Genomic DNA, 24,278 nt, shown 5'->3' with positions numbered 1-24,278 from the left:
GTTAGCTCTAGTCACCGGAAATACCGACTTCAAAATAAAAGCAAGTGTCAGTTCACTATGAGCTACGAGAATTCCTCATATTATAATATTTATTTTTCACTCTTAGACATTGTGACGTCATGGTGTAATGTTTATTTTTCACTGACTTTCTGACGTCATATTGTAAGGTTTTCACTGAGTTGTTCCAGGTTGTTTTATTTTGAGGGTCCTGGCGGAAGCTCGGTGTGTTCTCTCGTCCGGGTGAAACTGTCTCCTCTCTCTCCAACATGGCGGCCGCTGTCCGGCTCCTTCACGCCGTCACGCTGTCGCTTCTGACCTGTTTTCCCGCCACGGTGCTCGCGCGCGGGGACGTGCTCGAGCTCGGGGACGCGGACTTCGATTACCTAGCAACGGAGCACGAGACCATGCTGGTGATGTTCTACGCTCCATGGTAACGGACCGGACGTTAGCATTAGCATCGTTAGCTCAAAACATCCGGGTTCTAATGTGTTGATGCTCTTCCTCTTCATGTCTCCTCCATCCTTCCTCTTCATGTCTCCTCCATCCTTCCTCTTCATGTCTCCTCCATCCTCCCTCTTCATGTCTCCTCCTCCATCCTCCTCTTCATGTCTCCTCCTCCATCCTTCCTCTTCATGTCTCCTCCTCCATCCTTCCTCTTCATGTCTCCTCCCTCCTTCCTCTTCATGTCTCCTCCATCCTTCCTCTTCATGTCTCCTCCATCCTTCCTCTTCATGCCTCCTCCTCCATCCTTCCTCTTCATGTCTCCTCCATCCTTCCTCTTCATGTCTCCTCCTCCATCCTTCCTCTTCATGTCTCCTCCTCCATCCTTCCTCTTCATGTCTCCTCCCTCCTTCCTCTTCATGTCTCCTCCATCCTTCCTCTTCATGTCTCCTCCATCCTTCCTCTTCATGTCTCCTCCTCCATCCTTCCTCTTCATGTCTCCTCCTCCATCCTTCCTCTTCATGTCTCCTCCCTCCTTCCTCTTCATGTCTCCTCCATCCTTCCTCTTCATGTCTCCTCCATCCTTCCTCTTCATGCCTCCTCCTCCATCCTTCCTCTTCATGTCTCCTCCATCCTTCCTCTTCATGTCTCCTCCTCCATCCTTCCTCTTCATGTCTTCTCCTCCATCCTTCCTCTTCATGTCTTCTCCTCCATCCTTCCTCTTCATGTCTCCTCCATCCTTCCTCTTCATGTCTCCTCCTCCATCCTTCCTCTTCATGTCTCCTCCATCCTCCCTCTTCATGTCTCCTCCTCCATCCTTCCTCTTCATGTCTCCTCCATCCTTCCTCTTCATGTCTCCTCCATCCTTCCTCTTCATGTCTCCTACTTCATCCTTCCTCATTTCATGTCCTTCTTTCCTTTCCCTATTCATTCTACTCTCCCTTTCCTATTTGTTGCCACTTCTCTGCCCTCTCCATCTCTTTTTACCTCTCCCTTCTTCACCTCCGTCCCCCCCATCCTCCTCCTCCTCCTCTCAGGTGTGGACACTGTAAGAAACTGGCTCCAGACTTTGAGAAAGCAGCGACAAAACTGAAGGGAAGCGTCCAGTTAGCCAAGGTACCGTCCTCCTCGTGTTGTCCCTCCTCACCTGTTCCTCCTCCATGTCCCTCCTCACCTGTTCCTCCTCCATGTCTCTCCTCACCTGTTCCTCCTCCATGTCTCTCCTCACCTGTTCCTCCTCCATGTCCCTCCTCACCTGTTCCTCCTCCATGTCCCTCCTCACCTGTTCCTCCTCCATGTCTCTCCTCACCTGTTCCTCCTCCATGTCTCTCCTCACCTGTTCCTCCTCCATGTCCCTCCTCACCTGTTCCTCCTCCATGTCTCTCCTCACCTGTTCCTCCTCCATGTCTCTCCTCGCCTGTTCCTCCTCCATGTCCCTCCTCACCTGTTCCTCCTCCATGTCTCTCCTCGCCTGTTCCTCCTCCATGTCCCTCCTCACCTGTTCCTCCTCCATGTCTCTCCTCACCTGTTCCTCCTCCATGTCCCTCCTCACCTGTTCCTCCTCCATGTCCCTCCTCACCTGTTCCTCCTCCATGTCCCTCCTCACCTGTTCCTCCTCCATGTCTCTCCTCACCTGTTCCTCCTCCATGTCTCTCCTCACCTGTTCCTCCTCCATGTCCCTCCTCACCTGTTCCTCCTCCATGTCCCTCCTCACCTGTTCCTCCTCCATGTCTCTCCTCACCTGTGTGTCCCACCTCAGGTGGACTGTACCGCTCACTCAGAGACCTGTGGTCGTTTCGGGATCTCTGGTTATCCTACTCTCAAGATCTTCAGGAACGGGAGAGACTCCGCCCCCTACGATGGACCTCGCACTGCAGGTAAGAACCAAACACACACACACACACACAACACACACACACACACACTCTGTGTTTACCTGTGTGTGTGTTTGTTGTGTGCGTGTTGTGCCCTGAAAAGGGGAGAAGTTAATAAAGTGACTCAGACACGGTGCTTCTTCTTCTTCTTCATCAGCTCCATCAAGAATTTGTTTATAATTTACAGAATCAATTTACATAGTTACAACAACTGAACAGGTAACAATATATAGAAATAGCCTATTAATCCTTGAACATTAACATCAATTATTGGTAATAAACAAAAATATCTTACCCCTTATTATTTACAGCCATAAACATAGTGAACATTAACCACACACATACACATCAGCAACATCACACTTCCTGTTTGTGTGTCTGGCTAAGCTCCACATGGTTAGCATGCACACAACAGCTGCTGCACTCATGCTCCCTCGTGCTGCTCCCTGCCGGCCACTGGTAGAGCGGAGCTACACACAAGTGTTAACTAACTACACAACCACACACAATCACACAATCAACAATCAAAATAAATCTTATCTTGTAACAAAACAACACAATAACATCTTCACAGAACATAAACATTCATTTCCTACCTGAAAGGAGAGATGTTAATAAAGTGACTCATCAGCTTCATGAAGAATGACACCTGCACTAATCCGGCCTCTGCAGGTAGAACTAATCGATCTGCAGATCTAATCGATCAGGCTATACTAATAGAGTGCAGACCAACCAATCCAGATGGAAATCATTCACTTTAACCATCTATCACACTTGAATATTATTTAAACCACTGCTTTAGAAGTAATGTTAGAAGAATGAAGTTTAATAACATGCGACTCTCTGTTTGACACTAAAACGTCACCATCCACATGTTAACTATCGATCACGTGTGCTCAGGTGGGATCTATCAGTCCATGAAGAAGCAGACGGGTCCAGACTCAGTTCACCTGAAATCCAAGGACGAGCTCCACAGCTTCATCAACCACTACGATGCCAGCATCATAGGTCAGTTCTCTACGTCATGTGACATCTTGTTTACTACACTCCTCCATGTGAAAGTGGATTCTTAGAAACCTCAGGGTTCTGACAGGACTCACTTCTCATCCACGTCTGTAGCACCAGATGAGAAGCTGAGGCTCAGACTGGGTTTTCACTTCAGAAAGAGATTGTGCTTTTCTTTAATGTAAGAACACGACTTGTCGTCTGTACTCGATCACGTGATGTCCTGCTCGGTCATACGTGTGCACATGTCCTGCTCGGTCATACGTGTGCACATGGTCGTCACAGCCTGAGATTCATAACCAGCTGTGACTCATCACTGATGTTCACAGGGAGGAGGATCCTTCACCGGCACAACGTGAGACAAAGGTTAAATAAATAAATTAATTAGAAGGTTCATCACCTCTGAAACAGACGCACTAAGCTGGACGGTTAATTAAAAACAAGAAACGAGAGAATCCACCGCATCGTGTGTGTTACATGACGTAACGTGTGTCTGTGTGTGGGGGGGTCAGGTGTGTTTTCAGGTGCAGGCAGCGCTCCTCTGGCAGAGTTTCTGAAAGCTGCCGCTCTGTTGAGGGACCAGTTCAGATTCGCTCACACGACCGACCTGGAGCTCGGGGACGAGTACGGAGTTCAGTCTGAGTGAGTCCAGAGTGTCTGTGGTCCTCAACCAATCAGGAGTCAGTCTCAGCTGTCAATCATCACGTCTCCGCCTGTTTTTATATCATCACATAACTAAATAAACCAAACTGATCAGAAACACTGGAACAAACATCAATGAGATAAGAACGACCTGAAACGACAGAAGAATCTTTTACAAACATTCATTTAACGTCGACTTTGTGTTTTAGTTTGGTCCCATCTGCTAACATGGAGGAGTTTTACTGCAGCCTGCCACCAGGGGGCGGTAGCTGTCATGTTGTCTATCTTTATATCATAGTTATAAAAACTGATGTAGTCGATGATATGAAAGTGACTTCTCACTTTCTAACCTCAGTAACATTCAGTTTCTGTCTCAGTCTCTAGTTTCAAGTCTTCTTCAAACAGCTGATGATCATTTAGTGAATTATGATCATTTAGAGTCAAACAGACCATGAAGCACTGGGCGTAGGGGGGGTGGATACCACAGAGTGATTGACAGCTGGTACAGACCAATGGAATAGGTGGCAGTTGTAGGTGGGCGGCGAACCCCCCCCCCCCGTTCCTCCACATCTGCTTACGTCTGGTTAAACCCAGATGGTGCTGGACAGACTGGACGACTTGTGGATGAGTGTAGATGTTGAGATGTTGTCGTCTCTCGTGTCCAGCAGCAGTGTGTTGTTGGTCCGAGCTCCCAGACTGAGCAGTAAGTTTGAGGACAGCGTGGTCGTCTTCAGAGATCACCTGACCGTCACATCCCTGAGACGCTTCATCAGAGACAACATGTAAGATTCATCAGTTTAACACGAGACGCACAACTGCCTCACTCTGCTCCACACTCACCTGTCTCCACCCGTCTCTCTGTGTCCGTCCCTCTGTCTCTGTTTGTCTCCACCCGTCTGTCTGTGTCCGTCCCTCTGTCTCTGTTTGTCTCCACCCGTCTCTTTGTGTCCGTCCCTCTGTCTCTGTTTGTCTCCACCCGTCTGTAGTAACGGACTGTGTCCTCACATGACTCTGGAGAACAAAGATCGTCTCAGAGTTCGTGACCTGCTGACGGCGTACTATGACCTGGACTACCACCACAACACCAGAGGCTCCAACTACTGGAGGAACAGGTAACACACACAGAACAGACACACACTCTGCTACCTGATGACAGGTGTGTGTAAGCCCCTCCCCCTGTTTCTCATCGCCAGGGTGTTGAAGGTGGCGTCACAATATACTGGGCGGGGCCTCACCTTCTCGGTAGCCAATAAGAAGGACTTCCTGGCCGAGCTGGAGGACGACTTCGGTTTGGGAACCTCGGACGGGGGGGAACTTCCGTTCGTCACCATCCGGTCCAAACTGGGTCACAAGTTCACCATGAGAGAGGAGTTCACGTACGGAACCAGTTTGATCTCTTCACATGATATTCATTACTCCTGCGCTCACCTGTGTGACCTCACCGTGCTCAGCCGGTGAGGTCACAGTGAGGTCACAGTGATGTCACTCAGGAACCAGGATCTGACCCGTTGTGTGTTTCAGGAGAGACGGGCGGTCCTTGGAGAGATTTCTAGACGATTACTTCGCTGGTCGACTCAAACGTTACGTGAAGTCTGAACCGGTTCCTGAGAGGAACACAGCTGCTGTCAAGGTGAGCTGCACCCAGACTCTGTAGTGTGACCCCTGACCCCTCTCTCTCTGACCTCTGACCTCTCTCTGCTTGGGAACTGCAGGTGGTTGTTGCTGAGACGTTTGATGACATCGTCAATGATCCAGATAAAAATGTTCTGATCCAGTTTTACTCTCCATCATGTCCACACTGCAAGAAACTGGAGCCGGTCTACAGAGAGCTGGCTGAAACGGTACGTACATCATCTTCATCATCTTCATCTTCATCATCTTCATCAGCATCATCATCATCAACTTCATCTTCATCATCATCTTCATCATTATCATCAACTTCATCTTCATCTTCATCTTCATCATCAGCATCATCAGCATCATCATTACAATGATCACCAGCATGACACCCAGTGGCCGGAGGAATTCAGTTTCTGTCTCAATCTTATGAACACGAAGAAAACATGTTCAGGGAATTTCTTCAGATCTGATACAAACATTCAGTTGGACTGAAAGATGAAGTTATTAGATTTCAGTAGTCAAAGGTCAAAGGTCACAGTTACGTCATATGAGTGTAAACTGAAAACAGTCAAACAGCCACAGGACGGAGCTTCTAGCCTCTGATGTTGTCTCTGGGACTTCGTGCTTCTCGTTCTGTTTTCATTCTCCCAGATGAACAGTTTTAATCCTTTTCTCACTTTCAGATCTTTTCTGATACAAACATCGTCATCGCCAAAATGAACGCTGTTGAAAACGACGTCCCGCTGGGTTTCGATGTCCAAGGGTGAGTCCAGAGTGTCTCTGTGTGAGATGTTGGACCAGGACAAAGGACATGTTCATTAGTGTCCCTCCGTCTCTGTCTTCAGGTATCCAACCATCTACTTTGCTGCGCTGGGTAAAAAGGACGAGCCTTTACGATACGAGGTAAGGTCTCAAGGGGAGAGGGGGGGGGGGGGGGGTGATGTGAGCAGATGAATGACATCACCTCTGTGTTCTCAGGGCGGTCGAGAGCTCAAAGACTTCCTGAAGTTCCTGAAGCGCGAGGCGAGTCCTGGGTCGAAGGAAGAACTCTGACACGTCCCATCCTCCATGTCAACAAGCACGTCGGGGGGGACGAGACGCCTGACCGTGCTGACGGGGGACAGCTGTGTCCAACACCTGTCCACCGTGATGTCATGACTGCGGTCATGTGACTGTCAGCTGAACCCGTTTGGATCAAGGGAACCTGCTCAGTGTCCACGTGTGTTTTTGATGAATCTTGAAAAGCATCTTGGGAAATGAAGCGGACGCTTGAGTCAAGACAATTAATCAGCTGACATTTTAAACAACAACCTTTTTACTGAAGAACCAAAAACTTTATTTATTTAACTGTTTGTTTTTTATTTATTTAAGTTTTGTGCAATAAAATACTTAATAATACAGATGAAATAATATTTAAACAAATCTTATTTTGAAAGTCTAATTTCTGAAATATTTGTGTTGATGGTAATAAAAAACATTTTTAATATTTAATTTAAATTAATTTGATACATTTCAGAATCGCCTCTAAAGTAAAAGATGAATTGAAGAGTCGACTGAAACAAACCGTTGATTCTGTTCTGGTGCCAAGTATCTGCTTTGTGTTTTATCAATGTTGCCTTTTGATTAACTCATATTCATTCATTTAAATTATTGAACCTTCAGATTGTTGCTGTGACAGAAACAGCTGGACGGAGGTTTGTTCTCCTCAGTCACCTGACAGGTCACCTGACAGGTCACCTGACAAACAGATAAAACACAGGGAACTTCTGTTTTCATTTCAAAATAAAACATCCTACAAACAGAACTGAACTTCATTTTGTTTCGTGGTCTGACAGTTGTGACATCATCACATGTTGAATAATAAAACTCAAGATAGGTAGTGAGCTCACAGTTTTAAATAAAGTTATATTTAAGTGTTGAGGTTTCATTACTTGTGTGCCAGACCAGAAGGTGTCGGGCTGAAATATTCAGATTACTGTGATACTCTTATTACATGATACAGATAAATAAATCAGGAATTACATCTTAATACACAGTTTATACCAGATTATTGTAAAATATATCAAATGTAAGATACCAACACTTTTGATGTTCTCTGTTGAAACCTCTGATGTTGTAGCAGAACTTCAAAGACATTGGCTTTGAAGCATTTATTTCTCATCATTGTTTATCTTTTAAAACTGATTTCTGTCCTTTATCATCGGAACAATCTTCATCGATCTGTAGATTTAAATGTTAAGAAATGTCGTCACTGGTATTATTCCATCAGTAGGCGATCGTACTAATGTATTTAGTATATTGTCCCCTGAAGGTCTCCGTCCTTTCATAAGTCTTTAAAATAAACTAACAGCAAATACATGATGTGTATGATTGTTACACCATAAACAAGAAATACAGATTTTATTTTAATCTATTCAGAAAACATTGTGTTTTATAAATATATTGAATGATGTGTGTTTGCTGACATCTATAAAACCAGCCGTGAACTAGCAATAATTAACATGGTGCCTTAGCGCCACCTGCCGGTTAGTGTGTGAGTGCTGGGGAGCAGCAGGAGGATGTGAAGCTGACAGAACAGCCTCGGTTCTGAAGATCAGTTTAATACATGGAAGACACAGACTGTAGATGATCACTTGTATTAACATTGTGAATGTTTGGATATTTTTTAATAACAATATTAATAATAATGTTATTATTATTATCTGAACATGTTCTTGGTGGTTTTGACCATAAAAGGCTTCGGTCACTTTATCACTTTCAGCTCATTGATTCCATTGGTTGAACCATGTGTCGGTCATATAAATGCTCTGATCTGATTGGTCAGTGTGAGCTGTTACTACCGCCCCTGATGGTTGAGTCCTTCTTCCGCTCGTGCCCATCAGCAGCTCCAGGCGCGTGTGTCGGTAGAGTCGGTAACCATGTTCGGTCAGCAGGTCTTAGTTCTCAGTAAGTTTCTCTTTCCCCGTTCCTCCCTCTCTCTTCTCTGCGGGGAGCCGGTCCCGGTACCGGCAGCTCGCCCGGTACCGGGACCGGCTCCGCTCTGTGGCTGCTTCCCATCGCACCCGGTGCGGCACGTGCTTCCCCCGGTCTGCTAGCCGTGCTAACTGTTAGCATCTTAAGAGCATGCGGAGCCACCGTTACTCAGCACTTAGTTCGTTAGCTCGTTAGCAGTTAGCTGATCCCGCTGGTGAACGGTTGCTCGGTTAACGGTACTACATGAAACCGGGGCTGCCGGTGGAAGGCTCCGACCGGCTGCTAGCGGCTAGCGGCTAACGGGGCTACAGCTAATACGCAGATGCTTTGTTGAAGCAGCCCCACCCTCACCGATCCGGATCAACACAAACCAGACTCAATCTGGTTCCAGTTTCAACTCCACTTCGTTCATGTCTATTTCTTTGTAACGTGACGTCAGCTGCTGTTTATGTATTTTAATTAATATTAATACACTGTTTCATGTTTTCTGAATACGTCACACCCGAGAAAACCATCAATCTATCTACAAGCTATCAATCATTTCAAAATAAAAGTCCTCTGAGCAGAACCCGGTCCAACGTGTGAACGAGCGGAACCAGTATGACCCCGGTGTGTTCTCTGTTTCCTCTGCAGACCAGAACGTGAAGCGGGAGTCTGGACGTAAAGTTCAGACCGGAAACATCACCGCCGCGAAGGTGAGCGCACGCGAGATCACTCTGACGTCATCCATCACGTGATGAAAGGTACTAACCTCTGACTCTGTTGCAGACCATCGCAGATGTGATCCGGACCTGCCTCGGCCCTCGGGCCATGATGAAGGTGTGACATCATCATCGTCCACCTCACAGCATCAGAACATTACGTAGACAGTAATAGATTACTTTACTGAGAACTTGATAAGACTAATAACCAGTGAAATGAGAGAATGTGTTTGTTTCGTTACTAGAGTTTAATTCCTTTAGTCTCTTTGAGCATTTCTGATTAACTGAAGGGAAATATTAAAATTCATATGCAGATGAAGCAGAAAGTAGATTGATTGTGTGTGTGTGTAGATGCTGCTCGACCCCATGGGGGGAATCGTGATGACCAACGATGGAAACGCCATCCTCAGAGAGGTGAGTGACGCTCTGCCACCGTGTCACATGCCTCCGCTCTGCCACCGTGTCACATGCCTCCGCTCTGCCACCGTGTCACATCTCATCAAACTGAGGGTCATTGTTCAAACTCTGTCTCCATGGTAACAGATCCAGGTCCAGCATCCTGCTGCCAAGACGATGATCGAGATCAGTCGCACGCAGGACGAGGAGGTCGGGGACGGGACCACGTCCGTCATCATCCTGGGTGAGCCACTGTCTGTGACTCTGTGTGTGTCTGTGACTCTGTGTGTGTCTGTGACTGGAGCTGTGTGTAATGTGCTCCTCCTCTTCCTCAGCTGGGGAGATGCTGTCTGTAGCAGAGCAGTTCCTGGAGCAGCAGATGCACCCGACCATCATCATCAGCGCCTACAGACAGGCCCTGGAGGACATGCTGGAGGTTCTGAAGGAGGTCAGGTAGGTTCAGAGAGGAGGTCAGGGGGGGGCTGAGGGTCTGTGAGGAGGTGAGCTTCAGACAGAACTTCACTGACATGTCATCTGCTTTGTTACTGACCTTTGACCTCTGACCCCTCAGCACCCCTGTGGACACATCAGACCGCTCCATGATGCTGAAGATCCTCCACTCCGCCATCAACACTAAAGCCCTGAGCCGCTGGTCTGAGATGGCGTGCAACATCGCCCTGGACGCCGTCCGCACCGTGGAGCTGGAGGACAACGGGCGCAAAGAGATCGACATCAAGAAGTACGCCAAGGTGGAGAAGGTAAGAGTCCGAGCTGCGAGGGGTCCGCCGGTCACACTGCCCCCCCCCCGCCCCCCCATTAACGAGTGTGATGTTCAGGTTCCAGGTGGAATCATCGAAGATTCCTGCGTCCTGAAAGGAGTCATGGTCAACAAGGACGTGACGCACCCCCGCATGAAGCGCATGATCAAAGACCCTCGTATCGTCCTGCTCGACTGCTCTCTGGAGTACAAGAAGGGAGAGAGCCAGGTAGAGCACACACACACACACACACACACACACACACACCTGCTCCTGGTACTACACATGATGCCTTGATAATGAGTAAAAACTAATTACGGGAGGTAACTTCATTCACGGTCATATGAAGACGGATTCGTTCATCGCTCACGCACAACCCCACAGGAGCCACTGCAGAGGGGCTGTAGAGCAGAGGGTCTGTAGAGCAGAGGGTCCGTAGAGCGGAGGGTCTGTAGAGCAGAGGGTCTGTAGAGCGGAGGGTCTGTAGAGCAGAGGGTCCGTAGAGCGGAGGGTCCGTAGAGCAGAGGGTCCGTAGAGCGGAGGGTCCGTAGAGCAGAGTAGAGAGCTGTAGAGTAGAAGGCCGTAGAGCGGAGAGTCTGTAGAGCAGAGTAGAGGGTCTGTAGAGCAGAGTAGAGGGTCTGTAGAGTAGAGGGTCTGTAGAGTAGAGGGGCTGTAGAGCAGAGTAGAGGGGCTGTAGAGTAGAAGGCCGTAGAGCGGAGAGTCTGTAGAGCGGAGGGTCTGTAGAGCAGAGTAGAGGGGCTGTAGAGTAGCGGGGCCGTAGAGCAGCAGGCTGCCGACCTCGTCTTAATCTAGACCTGATTCTAACCCTGAGACCAGGTCATAAACCCCAAACAGTCCATTAAAAGGGAACAGGTCCTCACAACGATAGCTGAAAAAGAACACATGCTCTCTCACACACACTCACTGCTCCACCTGAGCATCACATGACCTTTGACCCCGTGTGTACAGACGGACATTGAGATCAGTAAGGAGGAAGACTTTGCCAGGATCCTGCAGATGGAGGAAGAGTACATCCAGCAGATCTGTGAGGACATCATCCGCCTCAAGCCAGACCTGATCTTCACCGAGAAGGGAATCTCCGGTACGTCACACGCCTCTCACACGCCTCTCACACGCAAGACTCTGACATCATCATCCACTTGTTAAGAAAGCACCAACATGTGTGTGAAGCAGACCAGTAACCGAGCCCAGGTCCTGTTCCCTCCTGGGATTAGATTCAGATTGTAGACCGAGGTCAGGACAGGAAGTGACATCACACAAACGCTGTGTTAATGAGACGTTTGCTTGCAGACCTGGCTCAGCACTACCTGGTGAAGGCGAACATCACGGCCATCCGCCGCGTCAGGAAGACCGACAACAACCGCATCGCCAGGTAACCTCAAACTCCAACCAATCAACGATCAGCAGGATATGATGTCACACTGTCAGCCCTGGTTAACCACTGATTGTCATACATGCACCTCTCTCTCTCTCTCTCTCTCTCTCTCTCTCTCTCTCTCTCTCTCTCTCTCTCTCTCTCTCTCTCTCTCTCTCTCTCTCTCTCTCTCTCTCTCTCTCTCTCTCTCTCTCTCTCTCTCTCTCTCTCTCTCTCAGGGCGTGCGGGGCTCGTATCGTCAGTCGGACCGACGAGCTGCGTGAGGAAGACGTGGGTTTGGGAGCAGGGCTGTTCGAGGTGAAGAAGATCGGTGACGAGTATTTCACCTTCGTCACCGAGTGCAAAGATCCTAAAGCCTGCACCATCCTGCTGCGAGGAGCCAGCAAGGAGATCCTGGCTGTAAGAACCCGTTCTCCTGCTCAGCGCTCATCAGAACCTGGTGGTGAACATGTGTCACAGCTCATGTTCTCTGCTCTCTGACCTTCAGGAGGTGGAGAGGAACCTGCAGGACGCCATGCAGGTGGGTCGTAACGTGCTGCTGGAGCCCTTCCTGCTGCCAGGTGGGGGCGCCGTGGAGATGGCGATTTCCAAGCGTCTGACCGAGCGTTCCCGTGCTCTGACCGGCATCGAACAGTGGCCGTACCGTGCTGTGGCCCTGGCGCTGGAGGTCATCCCCCGAACCCTGATCCAGAACTGTGGAGCCTCCACCATTCGAGTGCTGACCTCACTGAGGGTACGGCAGAAGCTTTATTGATAACGTTTGGATAAACAACTTTATTTAAACTCGTGCTGTCACTGACGATCTTGTTTCTCAGGCCAAACACACTCAGGACAACAGTGCGTGTTGGGGTGTGGACGGAGAGACCGGCTGTCTGTCTGACATGACGTCTCTGGGCATCTGGGAGCCGCTCGCCGTGAAGGCTCAGACCTACAAGACCGCCGTGGAGGTCGGGTCCAGATCCTGATGTTGATTCTGATGCCGATCAAAGCCGAGCAGACTCCTAACGGTTTGTGTGTTTTTCAGACGGCCATCTTGCTGCTGCGCATCGACGACATCGTCTCTGGTCACAAGAAGAAAGACAAAGAGGATCAGATGACGGGACCGGGAGTTGAGTGATTCACATCAGTCCACATCAGTCCAGATCCACATCACTCCGTGTGTTTGTGTGTACGTGTGTGTGTATGTATGTGTGCGTGTGTGCGGACCAGACGACTCATCAAACGTAATAAAGCAGTGATTAAAGTTAGAGCCAGTTCTCCTGTTTCACCTGGATCCAAACGTCAGCTCTGTTTCTGTCAAAGTTCATCTGAGAGGTTGTGCTGTTGATCTTTAGGTCAATAATAAAAATATGAACAAGTTGAGAACTGACTGTGCAGTTTTTTAATGAACACAAAATGTATAAATCAAGTTAATTTGGTTCATTTAAATAGAAAAAGAAGAAACCCGACGGGAAATCATTTCTGAAATTAAACCAAAGCAAAACAATGTGTTTAAAGAAAAACCTTCAGGCGTCTGATCAACAAACCAAATCCATCCCATGATTCTATTCAAGGAACAAATGTTTGCATGTTAAGCTCAATACTCAAGATCAATTTCATCTGCAGTTTAAGGATCAAATATTTTCACCAACATAAGAAATTGTTAAAATAAAATGTTTTCTGTTTTTTAAATCGGGTTCATTTCAGATTCCTTTATGAACATTTAGTCAAGTTATATTATTTAGAAATACAAGGATTCAAGTAAGTATGTAATTATCTCTGCTCTTGACTTTATTGATAAACATTTTAATGTCTATTACATTGAACAATTTACAGTTTCTAGCGTTTTTTAACATTTTACAATTTTATGATCAAATTAAATCTGGTATACATTTTACGAATTTATTTCTTTGTCATTGTGCGTTGGCGTCTTTGTTTGTTCTCGTATCTCGTGACTCGCTTCCTGTTTCGTCCATGAAGAAGAAACGTGTTTGAGGAGGCGGAGCTTGTCCGTTGTCAGCTGACATATGAAGCAGGAAGTCATGTGATCTGAAGTTCAGTCACAACAAAGATGGCGGCTGTGCTGAGGAGTGGGTTCTGGGCTCTGGTTGTACTGGTTTCCACTTCGAGTCAAAGTTCGTTTGAGCGACAGGTGAGAAAAAAACCGACCAAGTTCCAGGTGAAGTCAAATCTGATCTCGAGTCAGAAAACAACACCCTGGGGAAGTGAAACTTCACTTCCTGTTTCAAATTAAAAGCCTGAGTATTTGTGGAGTTGAACGTGTGTAACTGTTTCACTCGGTCGATCTGATTTTTGGATCTGGATTCACATGTGAAGGTTTTTAGGAGCCGCTGAGTTTCATGCAGTTTGGTCTCGTTGTGATTTTGAATTTTAAACCGGTTTCTTTTCTGTTTCTGACTGAAACCTGAACAATGATTCTGAGGAACAGACACGTGATCGTTTGGTTAATCTCACGTGATCAGGTTATTTCAAAGTATTGAGTAAAGAGTAAAAATGAAACTATGAGCTGGTTCTGTATAAATGAAACGTAATGCTGTGATCATATTTTAACTTCGTTGATTAATAATGAACGATCAGTGTCGTAATTCATCATGGACTGGTTATTTGTTTATTCCCCGACCATCAGTTGTCAGTACAGTTGAATCCCGGATGGACGACGACGTCGCCGCCTCCTGGTGGCGACCTGCTGCACGTGAGAGCCTTTGGAGACAACGATACGCTGCACTACCTGTTCTGCAGCCAGGGGGCGCCCACGCTGCTGCTCATCCACACCAACTCTTCTTCTTCTACTGTCCAGGTAACATTAATCTGTCTCGGAATCAGAGACTTGTGTAGCTGCTAGTGGTTTCGTTGCAGTTTGAAAACTCAGGGTTCAGTTTTTAGTCAGAAGGAACAGGACCAGGTCCAGGACCAGGTCCAGGACTGGTGTGGTCCTAACATCCCGACATGTTCCCACTCAGGTGGATTGGCCTCTGTTTCTGGCTCGTAACACCAGCGGCAGCCTGAAGGTGGAGCCGGAGAGCAGCATCCTGCATAGCACCGCCGTCGTCTTCAGCCGGGTGAGAAACATCCACCTCAATGAGTCACCGTTAGCTGACACCTACAGAGAGGAGCGTTCTCATTGGCTGAATCTCGATCCTGTCTCAGCTGCTGGAGTACGATGACGTTAACGACACGGCCGATCCGACCTCTGACCTGTTCCCCCCGTACGAGCTGCAGAACTTCACCTGGTCGCGTCTCAACCTGACGGGTGACTCCGCCCGGCTCTGCGGCGCCGCCAGCAGCTCGTCCAGTGGCGTGCTCTGCCTGCAGGTCTGTCGGCACGGTGACACCCGGGTCACATGACCTGTGATGCTCATAACTTAACGGGATGTGGTGATGTCATCGACACACGATGACATCATGAGTTGCATTTGTTAAAATTATAAAACAAAGTATAGATTTTTACATGTTCATGTTTTGTCTCCCAGTTGTCAGTATTTAAGACAGATGGGCGTGGTCAGACCTGGCCCCGCCTCTTACACACAGCTAACTCCTCCCAGCTGGAGGTTTGGATCGATGGCTTGTTGCCACGGGCAACTCGCTCCAGGTTCCTATTGGAGCTGCAGGCAGTGGGCGGGGCTTATCCTCTGAGCAGGGTGGAGGTTCATCGATCGATCGATGACGAGTACACGCCGTCAATCTTCAAGGTGATCAATAATTCATCAATAATTCATCAATAATTCATCAATAATTCATCAAAGCAAAGTTTTACCTATACAGAAGGATCTGAATCCTTTAGTCACAATAACTGAGCGACACAATAATCAATCAATAATCGATTGATTCATAATAACAGAGCAACTAAAAATCTAAAGTCATTTACTCGTGATTGGAGATTCCTTTGATCTGACTCCCCCCCCCCCCCCCCCCCCCCCCCAGGCGTCTCATTGGGTTTCGGCGGCGAACGGCAGCTCTGATGTCCGGAGCTTCGTGCAGTGGAAGCCGGTGGCGTACCGGCGGTCTGATCCCGCCCTGGAGGAGGCCACGCCCTGCAGTCACTCCGAGCCCCGGTGGCAGAGCGGAGAGACCACCGCGGCAGCGTCGGGACTCGTCCAAGCGTTCGACTCCGACCTGGACACGTTCGGGCTCAACGTGAGCTTCGGCCTCGCCGGGGAACCGTTCTACAACAGCACCAAGTTCCTCAGCTGGTGAGTCGCCTGCTCTCTGATTGGACGATTCCTGGTGAGTTTACACATCCTCCTGACATGTCGCCCCTCTCCCTCAGGACGGTGTTAGTGGGCGTCGGCTCTCCTCCTGTCGACTCGTTCTCGCCGCTGGTTGTGGCCATCATGGCGGTTGGACTGGGAACACCGGTGGTCCTCTTGTTGCTGGGCGGACTCTGGGTCTGCCTGAGTAAGAAGGCAGCGGATTCAACGACAGCTTATGAGCCAATCAACTGAGGACTGGTGCACAGCCAATGTGATGACATCACTCTACTGAAGACCCTACTGAGTCCAGACAGCCAATCAGAACCCAGACTTTTTATAAATTAATTTATTGATTTTTTATTAAAGATATTAATCAACAGATTGAAACAGATTATTCAGTTTAGTGAGAAACTGATAATCTTTTATATGCAACTTTGATTATTTAAGATTTTAAATCTTTGATTAAAAAAAAGTTTGTCTTTAAAAACCTCTTCAGAAATATTTAGTTAAAAAAGGATTTAGTATCTCACTTCCCGACGAGCAGGGTGAACGTCACGTGACGCTGGTTCTTTTAGTTTCTTCAGTCGCAGAATCACCTGATTTTTTTATCTGTGTCTTTGTAAAATGATGATTCAGTTTTTTGTTTCAATTTTTATTTTCTCGTTTCAGTTCATTTTTAACAAACTGTGGCTAAACCTGTTGATTTAATCACAGAAAAAACAAAACATTTAATAAAATCTGAGACAAAAGTTTGTTCGACGATGAAACGTCGTCATCTGCTGATCGACGAGCAGCAGGACCAATCAGGGCTCAGCGTGTGGTCAGGGTCGACCAATCAGCTGAAGGACAGATTCAAAAACAGTGAGGGACGAGTCAACATGAGAACTCGGTTCTGACATGATTCACCTTTTATTTGTTTCATATTGAAAATAATGCTTTAACAGTTTGAGGTTGAATTCTCCATTAAGATTGAATTGAATGATTTGACAACACGTGTGATGTCTCAATGGTTTAAGTCTGAAATAAAGTTCTTGGAGAATTCATCTTTTGAATTTTTACGAGTGAAGATCTTGGTAAAGTAAAAAAGGTCAAGTTAAAAGATTCAGACTCCATATCGTCTCCTCCTGTCATGTTCAATAAAGTTCATCTTGGAAAGAAAAGTCCAGTTCCCGGCTGGTTCCTTTAGTCCTGATGGATCTGAGAATCCAGACCCGTTGAACTCGCACATTAAAATACTGTCCAGGACCGGACCAGGTCCTCGAGTCCTAGATGGACTCAATCTGTCGGCGGACTTTCTCCGATGCCAGGCGGTCGAGCCACCGCTGACGGACGACCACCACGATGGCGAAGAGAACCGTCAGAGCCAACATGGCCGCCTCGAACTTCCAGAAGAGATGCTCCTCCATCACCGCCGACCGACAGCTGTGTGTGGGGGGGGGGGGCGTTACTCGGTTTATTGGTATTTTACAGTTTGCATGACGATGCTCAAAACCATAACAATGTGGATATTTTAAGAATATTGACAGAATGACAGAAGTAGGCTCAAGATAATTTGTGTATTTGCCGGTGGATTCATGTTTGTGACCTCTGACCTCTTGTACTCGTCTTTGTTGGATCTGGTGCAGTTGATTCTCTCCACATAACCCGTCTGTCCACAGGAAGACCACGACTTCTGAAACACAACAAACTCATCAACAAGTGTTCTGGAAGCTGCTGACGCGTTCAAAGACACTCCGGCATCTCTCCAACATGGGACATCTTCAAATGTATTCAAACACTTACAGCCTGGAAGGCGTCACACTGCAAACACGCTGAGGTCACAATGAAGTCCTCCTGCAGCCAGCAGGGGGCGACCACGGGTTTCACGGCTGCAGAAGAAAACCAGAGGTCATTTTCCTAGAAGTCTTTGCTGATCCTGATTATTGTGATTTTCAGTTTATTTCCAGTTACCTGTAGTTTTATCCTCACTCAGCAGAGCGGCTCCAAACACTCTGAAACAAAACAAGTTGTAAGACTCAGGATTCTGTTACTGATTCTACTTGTATCTCTGTTGTCCTCCACTGAGGGAAACATCTGTGTGTGCAGCTGTTTGAACCACGTGATGCACTTAGTGTGAGGCAAGGACTGGAAGGAGCTCCCACGGCCAAACGGTAAAAATATATCTAGGTTCGGCAAAGTCTTGGGATTTTCACAGTATTTATATTTCACAGACAGGGCGTATAGTTTTTGAATAATCGCATGTTGTTCGAGGGCTTGGCTGCCGTGTAGCTTTCTCATTTCCAGTGTTTAGCCAGGACAGAAGGTGATGAGGTGATGAGGTGAGGAGGTGATGAGGTGAGGAGGTGAGGAGGTGATGAGGTGAGGAGGTGATGAGGACGACAGAGCGGCCACATGGCGTCTGTACACAGCCAGTAACCAGTCATATTTATCTTTAGCCTTTGGGTTCGTTACAGATGTGTTAGTGGTTTCACTGGTTCCCTCTGAAGACGACTGTGTGAACTGAATCACACCTGAAGTACAGTTAATAATCCTGTAGACCCCACGTGATTGGTCAATGATTGAAGGGCGGAGCTCCGAGGGTGAACAGTTATAGATTATAGATCATAAGTTATAGATTATAGTAACTGTAACTCATCATGTTATAAACATGCAGCACTAGGCACACAGTTGTTTATATCCTGCAGCTGAGACGCGGGCGTACGGACTGACCTCAGGGACACGAGGCCCCAGAACAGCGCGTGGAGGACGAGGACCCGGGGACGACAACACGCCACGGGGATCCGACAGTCGCTCTCCATTAGACTACTCCTCCACCAGGACGCCGCCGCAGCCACCCTCACACCGAGCGGGTTAGGTTCGGGCTTCCTGTCGCTGTGTTTACATGACGGTTCCACTGACCTGTTCAGCTGAGGGACTCCAGGCTGCTGGAACCTGAAAGAGTCAAAGTCTCCTCAGATCCTCATCAACATGCCCACAGCCTCAGAAACTGGGATTCACAGTATTCACGATCGATCGATGAAGTAAAGTTTAACAACCCGATGATTGAATCAAACCTTCTGCTCACTCAAAACAAAGCTCTGGCCTTAGCATGGAAGCTAAGAGGCTAACATAGCCACAGTGGTTCTACACTTTAATAATAATCATACATTGTATTGAGAGCTTGAAGCTGAGGGTGGAACCGATAATTAACCGGATCAATAACTAGTTTAGATCAAATGGAAGGAAGCAGTCCTGCTGCTTGCCTGCTAATGCTAACAGTTAGCCTCTTACCATAGCACTCAGATGTACGCTAACGTTAGCTAGCTTAGCTCCAGCTAAGAACACTCACGGTAATCCGCTGACACAGCCGCCATTTTGAAACCAGCACGGGAACCTAGAAGAAGAAGTTTCCACCGGCGGAGAAAAAAACGATTTAACGATTTAACGAGAAGACTGAACGAGGCTGATCAAAGTGCCGACTGTTACCGGAACGGGCCGAGACGTCACAGGCTCCCGTTGAACACAGCCTACACTTCCTGTAATTCCTCTTCACAATAAAGGCACTGCTTCATTATGTCTCTACATAAACACTCTATATTGTAACGAATGTCAAGAAATCCTGTATTGACTCAAAGAATATATAATATGTATATAATTTGAACCGCTATATTAAAGTCATTAAGTCCAGTTGCCTTCGTAGACCCGAACAAACGTCTGAAAACCCAGTGACGTGGTTGACTGGCAAGCTTCAGATTTCTACCCATAGCTTTTACTTTGAAGATAAGCGTGCGTCACTTCCTGTCCATGTCTTGTTGACGCCAGTGTGTTGGAAACGTAAACGCCAGACTGACGCAAAGGTTGACGTCATCAGAGCGTTTCTACAGCGCCTGGTGGTGACTCCTGCACATTACACAGTTGTTAATCAACATCATTATTATTTGAATAATTTAATTATAATCAATGATTTAATAACATGAATAAGAAACAGAGCAGATGATGATTTTTTGCTTTTATTCAAGTTAAATCAGTTTGATACAATGAGGCAGAAAAATCGAATGTCTGACGTGATTGGTTCAGAGACTATGGACGAAGAAATGAGAACATCTGGATCCACGAGGACAACGACACACCTGACCGACCTGACCCCGCCCCTGACTCCGCCCCCACCAACAGAACTTCTCCAGGTTACACTGAGAGAGAGAGAGAGAGAGAGGTTATTTCCTGTGGGTCTCTTGTCTCTGCTGAATGAAGCTGTGAGTCTTTTACCAGGACAGTGATTCTTCGTCTCTTCAGACGTCGACAGAGTCCAGGAAGTCGACTGACTTCATTCTTCATCAAGACGCTGACGACCTTTGACTCAGAGTTCACGGAAGCTTCAACCTGACAAACACAACAACACTTTAATCACAAGGATTTAAAAATCTGTCGCAACATTAGAACAACATCAACGAGGCTGCAGGGGGCGCTGCTGCTCAGTGCTGCTTTACAGATCATGTGATCATCACACACGTACTTTGAAACATTAACAAGTAATTTTATCATTTATCAGCTTAAAGTATGGAAACATTTTTTCCCGAGCTTGCACCGATCCTACCTGCAGCAGATGTGTTGCAGGTGTGAAGTCGGGCAGACTGCAGTCGACTCTGTGACGACAGAGGCTCCAGATCAGCAGCAAAATTACATGCAGCTTCATCTGTCAATCAATCAATCAATCAATTGATCAATCAATCAATCCCCTGGTTGTACACACGATCGTTTGTTCTCCTGCTTGAATAAAAGCAGCAGCGGAGGAGGAAACACAATAATCCTCTTAGTCTGTTTAGGAGGCACGTGATGATGGCATCACACTCATCTCCTCCAATCAGTGACTGACACGTCACAGTAACAACTTCAAGAGGTCAAACACCTCAAGTTGGTTCTAAGTTAGCTGGACATGCTAACTTTAATAATTAATATAATTATGTTATTAAAAACCCATTGACTCCCATTGATTCACAACATCTGACCTCACCTCCGGATGTCTCCTCTTCATCACATTCCTCAATACAGCCTGGTCATTAGCTCTTAGTTTTATTTTGAAATCCACCTCAGAAGGGATAGCGGATGTTTCCGGCAGCGGACGGTGCTAGCGGCTAGCAGAGTGAACCGTTAACCGGATGTAAACACCGACAGAAATCCCGTCAATGTTCCGTTTAACATCGCGGTCAGAGATGCTGCAGCACCCTGAAGAACCGGATGTAGGTTTAAAAGCTGAAGCTGAGCTGAGAGCAACAGGTTGGTTCTGTTTCTGACGTGCTCCTAAAGATGCTAAGCTACTGTTAGCTGCTTCTGGTCATGTGACTCAGGCTGCAGCCGGTAGAACTGACGTCATCAGAGAGAATTACGTTTACGTATCAGAGAACATGTCTGACAAAACAGAATATTTAAAACAAAACATCTGTAGCCGAACAGAAGAGGGACAGAGAACCTTAACATCTGTAGAGAACGTGCCTGGGTCCTGTTGGAGTCTCCTGTGGTTCCTCGGGTTCCTGTGGTCGTTGATGAGGCTCCACAACATGCGTGTGGAACTTTAGAAGGTGTTCGAAGTGTGACTGTGTAAATGAAAGGTTCTTTAAAAACCTTTGGAATTGGTTCAGTAGAACGTCTCCACCCTGATCCAGAAACCCCTGTAAGGTGGTCTAGTGATTATTTAAGTGGTTTTAATGGTTTAAGTGGATTCAAAGGCCCCTTTGATCTGTCAGGTGGTTCTTGTGCTTTCCAAGTTGATATCTCTGAGGTTCTATTGTTTTACAAAGTTCTGTGGTTCCTGTGTATTGTTCTATTTTCCCCAAATGTGGAGAAAATGGTAAAAAGATTAAAAGACGATTAACCGATTGTCTCCGTGTGTTTCCTGATCTCTGCAGACGTCCAGCAGCTGATGGTGACTGATGAAGACCTTCCTACTATGGAGCAGGAGAACCCAGAGCTCCTCCACATTGAAGAGGAGCAGGATGTGGACGCTGTGACAGCCTCAGGATTAAAGACGGAGGAGAGTGAACCTCAGTTGGTTTTGAATTCCCTGAAGACCATTGAAGTCCCTGCAGCTGATGTGAGAGGAAAGAAAACCTACAGCTGCTCCGAGTGCGGAGAAGCATTTGGCCGCAGTCGACTCCTGAAGATTCACATGAGAACTCACACGGGGGAGAAACCATTCAGCTGCAGCTTCTGCGATGAAAGGTTCACGTGGCTCACGCAGCTGAGGAGTCACCAGTGTGTCGGTCTTCATCTGAGACAGACGGAGGAGGACAGGGAGGCTGAGCCTGGAGAGAGACCGATCAGCTGCTCAGAGTGTGGGAAAAGCTTCCAACATGGAGGACACCTGACGCAGCACATGTCCGTCCACACGAAGGAGAAAAGGTTCAGCTGCGACGTGTGCGATAAAAGGTTCACGTGGCTTTATCAGCTCAAAAGACACAAGTGTGGGGGAGAATCCTTGCAGCTTCATGACCTGTGGACCAATCAGGAGGGAGAACTGCTTCAGGGAGTGGAGGAGGCTGATATCAAGTTCACATCGATTCCTGTCGCTGTGAAGAGTGAAGAAGATGAAGAGACACCTCAGTCGTCACAGCTTCATCAGAGTCAGACTGAGGAGAACAGAGCGATCTGTGGAGGACCAGAACCAGAACCAGAACCAGCCAGGAACTCAGGTCCTGAGGGACATTTACAACCAGGTCCTGAGGACAAGACTGAAGACTCGTCTGAATTTAAATCGAAAGCGTTTGATACTAAATTGAAGCAGAGAAATGAACCATGTTTAAACTTTGTAAATGATTCAGGATGTAACGCTGTTAAAAAATCCTTCAGCTGCTCCCAATGTGGGAAGATGTTTGGCCGGAAGGAACATTTGCAGACACACGTGAGGATTCACACGGGAGAGAGACCGTTCATCTGCTCCGAGTGCGGGAAGACGTTCGGCTGCAAGAGGTCGCTGCTGGGTCACATGACGAGTCACACGGGAGAGAAGCCGTTCAGCTGCTCTCGATGTGGGAAACGATTCGGCCGCACGGTGAATCTGAAAACACACGAGAGGCTTCACACGGGAGAGAGACCGTTCACGTGTCCTTTCTGTGCTAAAGGCTTCACACAGAAGGTGCACATGACTCAGCACATGGCTGTCCACACGGGAGACAAACAGTTCAGCTGCAGCGTGTGCAGTAAAAAGTTCAGGTGGCTTTCTGGCCTCAGACGACACAAGTGTGGCGGCGAGCCGGCGGAGCAGGACCAGGAGATCCCAGAGCTCGGACCGGGCGACAAACCGCTTCGCTGCCGTGAGTGTGGGAACACGTTCAATCACAAACACAACCTGATAGCTCACATGAGAACTCACACGGGAGAGAAACCGTTCAGATGCTCCGTCTGCAGCAGAGGCTTCATGGCCAGCGGAGCTCTGAAGAAACACTCGAGGACTCATTCAGGGGAGAAGCCGTTCGGCTGCCTCGTCTGCGCGGTGAGATTCACACAGGGAGGGAATCTGAAACGACACATGGCCCAGCACCGGGGAGAAAGAGAGGAACCGCTCAGCTGCTCGCTTTGTGCTAAAAGCTTCACACTAGTGTCAAATATGAAACGACACCTGAAGCAACACGAGGAAACGAGACGTTCACAGGAGGCGGGAGGTGAAGCCCTGGGAGAACATCCTGGGACGGCTGAGTAGCTCCAGCTCTGGAGGATCACAGGACTTTGGAAGGAAGATATTTATATTGAATGTATTTTATTGTGTCAGAGCTTTAAATTAATTTAAGGTTTTATTAAAAAATAAGACTGCACTTAAAAGAGACTCTGGCTATTCACTCATCTCGTTTCAGAAAGTTGTTTTTACCCATAAACTGCTTATGAAGAGGATCAGTGACTAAATAAAGACGACTCATCTCCACTTCCTCCTGAAAGGACACAAAAATATGTCGGATACGAACGGGGCCAGTCAGAGTGAGCGGTAGGGATTGTGGGGCGGAGCCGTGGTATCAAGGTCCCGCCCACACACTCTCAACCAATCCTCAGTCAGTCTCAGCTGTCAATCATGATGTTTTTTTATCATCAAATAACTAATGAAAACCAAACTGATCAGAAACAGATAGGAACAAAATGAAATGACAGAAACATCTTTACAAACTTAGATTGTTGGTTTGGGTCGTGTCCCATCTGCTCACATGGAGGAGGAGGGTTTATGACCTGTACTGCAGCCAGCCACCAGGGGGAGATCAGGATGTTTGGGCTTCACTTTTAGGGTTTGCCATGTCATCCATTTTATTTATTTGTTTTGATTA

General features: G+C 47.4%; 6 protein-coding genes across 11 annotated transcripts; 4 read left to right on the top strand and 2 right to left on the bottom strand.

The window, feature by feature from the left end:
- The first annotated feature begins 260 nt into the window (after positions 1-260).
- On the top strand, positions 261-7,938 carry LOC128461782 (protein disulfide-isomerase A3). The gene is made up of 13 exons (XM_053446892.1): positions 261-430; positions 1,479-1,557; positions 2,201-2,318; positions 3,216-3,323; positions 3,833-3,962; positions 4,631-4,744; positions 4,949-5,074; positions 5,156-5,338; positions 5,484-5,592; positions 5,675-5,803; positions 6,266-6,345; positions 6,428-6,485; positions 6,561-7,938. The coding sequence occupies exons 1-13, from the start codon at positions 267-269 to the stop codon at positions 6,633-6,635; spliced, it is 1,473 nt and encodes a 490-aa protein (XP_053302867.1). The 5' UTR covers positions 261-266; the 3' UTR covers positions 6,636-7,938.
- A 490-nt stretch (positions 7,939-8,428) lies between these two features.
- Positions 8,429-13,171, top strand: cct3 (chaperonin containing TCP1, subunit 3 (gamma)). Its single transcript, XM_053446577.1, has 14 exons — positions 8,429-8,528; positions 9,189-9,250; positions 9,324-9,374; positions 9,608-9,670; positions 9,800-9,896; positions 9,988-10,105; positions 10,224-10,410; positions 10,489-10,638; positions 11,380-11,512; positions 11,722-11,803; positions 12,025-12,205; positions 12,294-12,539; positions 12,622-12,753; positions 12,831-13,171. The coding sequence occupies exons 1-14, from the start codon at positions 8,501-8,503 to the stop codon at positions 12,921-12,923; spliced, it is 1,623 nt and encodes a 540-aa protein (XP_053302552.1). The 5' UTR covers positions 8,429-8,500; the 3' UTR covers positions 12,924-13,171.
- A 639-nt stretch (positions 13,172-13,810) lies between these two features.
- glmp (glycosylated lysosomal membrane protein) lies at positions 13,811-17,156 on the top strand. The gene is made up of 7 exons (XM_053446779.1): positions 13,811-13,937; positions 14,433-14,603; positions 14,767-14,865; positions 14,954-15,118; positions 15,277-15,495; positions 15,728-15,996; positions 16,074-17,156. Exons 1-7 carry the CDS (start codon positions 13,857-13,859, stop codon positions 16,246-16,248), a joined length of 1,179 nt encoding a protein of 392 aa, XP_053302754.1. The 5' UTR covers positions 13,811-13,856; the 3' UTR covers positions 16,249-17,156.
- Positions 16,883-19,685, bottom strand: jtb (jumping translocation breakpoint). Of its 3 annotated transcripts, none has more exons than XM_053446782.1 (6): positions 19,267-19,685; positions 18,706-18,927; positions 17,947-17,987; positions 17,779-17,864; positions 17,589-17,668; positions 16,883-17,418 (listed from the first exon to the last, which is right to left on the bottom strand). In XM_053446782.1, exons 2-6 carry the CDS (start codon positions 18,792-18,794, stop codon positions 17,262-17,264), a joined length of 453 nt encoding a protein of 150 aa, XP_053302757.1. In that variant the 5' UTR covers positions 18,795-18,927; positions 19,267-19,685; the 3' UTR covers positions 16,883-17,261. The 3 variants fall into 3 exon arrangements, with proteins under 3 accessions (XP_053302757.1, XP_053302758.1, XP_053302755.1); XM_053446783.1 differs by having other exon boundaries at positions 17,589-17,665; positions 19,325-19,539; XM_053446780.1 differs by having other exon boundaries at positions 19,325-19,538.
- A 284-nt stretch (positions 19,686-19,969) lies between these two features.
- On the bottom strand, positions 19,970-21,543 carry si:ch211-191i18.4 (uncharacterized protein LOC799350 homolog). Of its 2 annotated transcripts, none has more exons than XM_053447113.1 (4): positions 21,443-21,543; positions 20,570-20,668; positions 20,242-20,355; positions 19,970-20,165 (listed from the first exon to the last, which is right to left on the bottom strand). In XM_053447113.1, exons 1-4 carry the CDS (start codon positions 21,530-21,532, stop codon positions 20,049-20,051), a joined length of 420 nt encoding a protein of 139 aa, XP_053303088.1. In that variant the 5' UTR covers positions 21,533-21,543; the 3' UTR covers positions 19,970-20,048. The 2 variants fall into 2 exon arrangements, with proteins under 2 accessions (XP_053303088.1, XP_053303089.1); XM_053447114.1 differs by lacking the exon at positions 21,443-21,543 and adding an exon at positions 20,987-21,318.
- LOC128461928 (gastrula zinc finger protein XlCGF57.1) lies at positions 20,868-24,118 on the top strand. 3 transcript variants are annotated; one of them, XM_053447109.1, is made up of 2 exons: positions 20,868-21,551; positions 21,879-24,118. In XM_053447109.1, exon 2 carries the CDS (start codon positions 21,893-21,895, stop codon positions 23,666-23,668), a length of 1,776 nt encoding a protein of 591 aa, XP_053303084.1. In that variant the 5' UTR covers positions 20,868-21,551; positions 21,879-21,892; the 3' UTR covers positions 23,669-24,118. The 3 variants fall into 3 exon arrangements, with proteins under 3 accessions (XP_053303084.1, XP_053303085.1, XP_053303083.1); XM_053447110.1 differs by having other exon boundaries at positions 20,868-21,643; XM_053447108.1 differs by having other exon boundaries at positions 20,871-21,249.
- The last annotated feature ends 160 nt before the right edge of the window (positions 24,119-24,278 follow it).

This window comes from Pleuronectes platessa, chromosome 18 (genome assembly GCF_947347685.1).
Source record: "Pleuronectes platessa chromosome 18, fPlePla1.1, whole genome shotgun sequence".
Lineage (NCBI taxonomy): Eukaryota > Metazoa > Chordata > Actinopteri > Pleuronectiformes > Pleuronectidae > Pleuronectes > Pleuronectes platessa.
This window is presented reverse-complemented; position numbering and strand designations above follow the sequence as displayed.

What these genes read in the sequence shown, in the direction of transcription:
- glmp (XM_053446779.1), top strand. Translation starts at nt 13,857, where the DNA reads ATGGCGGCTGTGCTGAGGAGTGGGTTCTGGGCTCTGGTTGTACTGGTT. An exon ending in GTGGCGTGCTCTGCCTGCAG is followed by an intron (nt 15,119 to 15,276) that starts GTCTGTCGGCAC and finishes TTTGTCTCCCAG; the next exon opens with TTGTCAGTATTTAAGACAGA. An exon ending in ACACGCCGTCAATCTTCAAG is followed by an intron (nt 15,496 to 15,727) that starts GTGATCAATAAT and finishes CCCCCCCCCCAG; the next exon opens with GCGTCTCATTGGGTTTCGGC.
- cct3 (XM_053446577.1), top strand. Translation starts at nt 8,501, where the DNA reads ATGTTCGGTCAGCAGGTCTTAGTTCTCA. An exon ending in CACCGAGAAGGGAATCTCCG is followed by an intron (nt 11,513 to 11,721) that starts GTACGTCACACG and finishes GTTTGCTTGCAG; the next exon opens with ACCTGGCTCAGCACTACCTG. An exon ending in CCAGCAAGGAGATCCTGGCT is followed by an intron (nt 12,206 to 12,293) that starts GTAAGAACCCGT and finishes TCTGACCTTCAG; the next exon opens with GAGGTGGAGAGGAACCTGCA.
- jtb (XM_053446782.1), bottom strand. Translation starts at nt 18,794, where the DNA reads ATGGAGAGCGACTGTCGGATCCCCGTGGCGTGTTGTCGTCCCCGGGTC. An exon ending in GAGTGAGGATAAAACTACAG is followed by an intron (nt 17,865 to 17,946) that starts GTAACTGGAAAT and finishes TTTCTTCTGCAG; the next exon opens with CCGTGAAACCCGTGGTCGCC. An exon ending in AACAAAGACGAGTACAAGAG is followed by an intron (nt 17,419 to 17,588) that starts GTCAGAGGTCAC and finishes CCCCACACACAG; the next exon opens with CTGTCGGTCGGCGGTGATGG.
- LOC128461782 (XM_053446892.1), top strand. Translation starts at nt 267, where the DNA reads ATGGCGGCCGCTGTCCGGCTCCTTCACGCCGTCACGCTGTCGCTTCTG. An exon ending in GTGATGTTCTACGCTCCATG is followed by an intron (nt 431 to 1,478) that starts GTAACGGACCGG and finishes TCCTCCTCTCAG; the next exon opens with GTGTGGACACTGTAAGAAAC. An exon ending in CGCTTCATCAGAGACAACAT is followed by an intron (nt 4,745 to 4,948) that starts GTAAGATTCATC and finishes ACCCGTCTGTAG; the next exon opens with TAACGGACTGTGTCCTCACA.
- LOC128461928 (XM_053447108.1), top strand. Translation starts at nt 21,159, where the DNA reads ATGTTCCGTTTAACATCGCGGTCAGAGATGCTGCAGCACCCTGAAGAA. An exon ending in AGCTGAGCTGAGAGCAACAG is followed by an intron (nt 21,250 to 21,878) that starts GTTGGTTCTGTT and finishes TGATCTCTGCAG; the next exon opens with ACGTCCAGCAGCTGATGGTG.
- si:ch211-191i18.4 (XM_053447113.1), bottom strand. Translation starts at nt 21,532, where the DNA reads ATGTTGTGGAGCCTCATCAACGACCACAGGAACCCGAGGAACCACAGG. An exon ending in CGTTCTCTACAGATGTTAAG is followed by an intron (nt 20,669 to 21,442) that starts GTTCTCTGTCCC and finishes ATTGATTGACAG; the next exon opens with ATGAAGCTGCATGTAATTTT. An exon ending in GACGAAGAATCACTGTCCTG is followed by an intron (nt 20,166 to 20,241) that starts GTAAAAGACTCA and finishes TCTCTCTCTCAG; the next exon opens with TGTAACCTGGAGAAGTTCTG.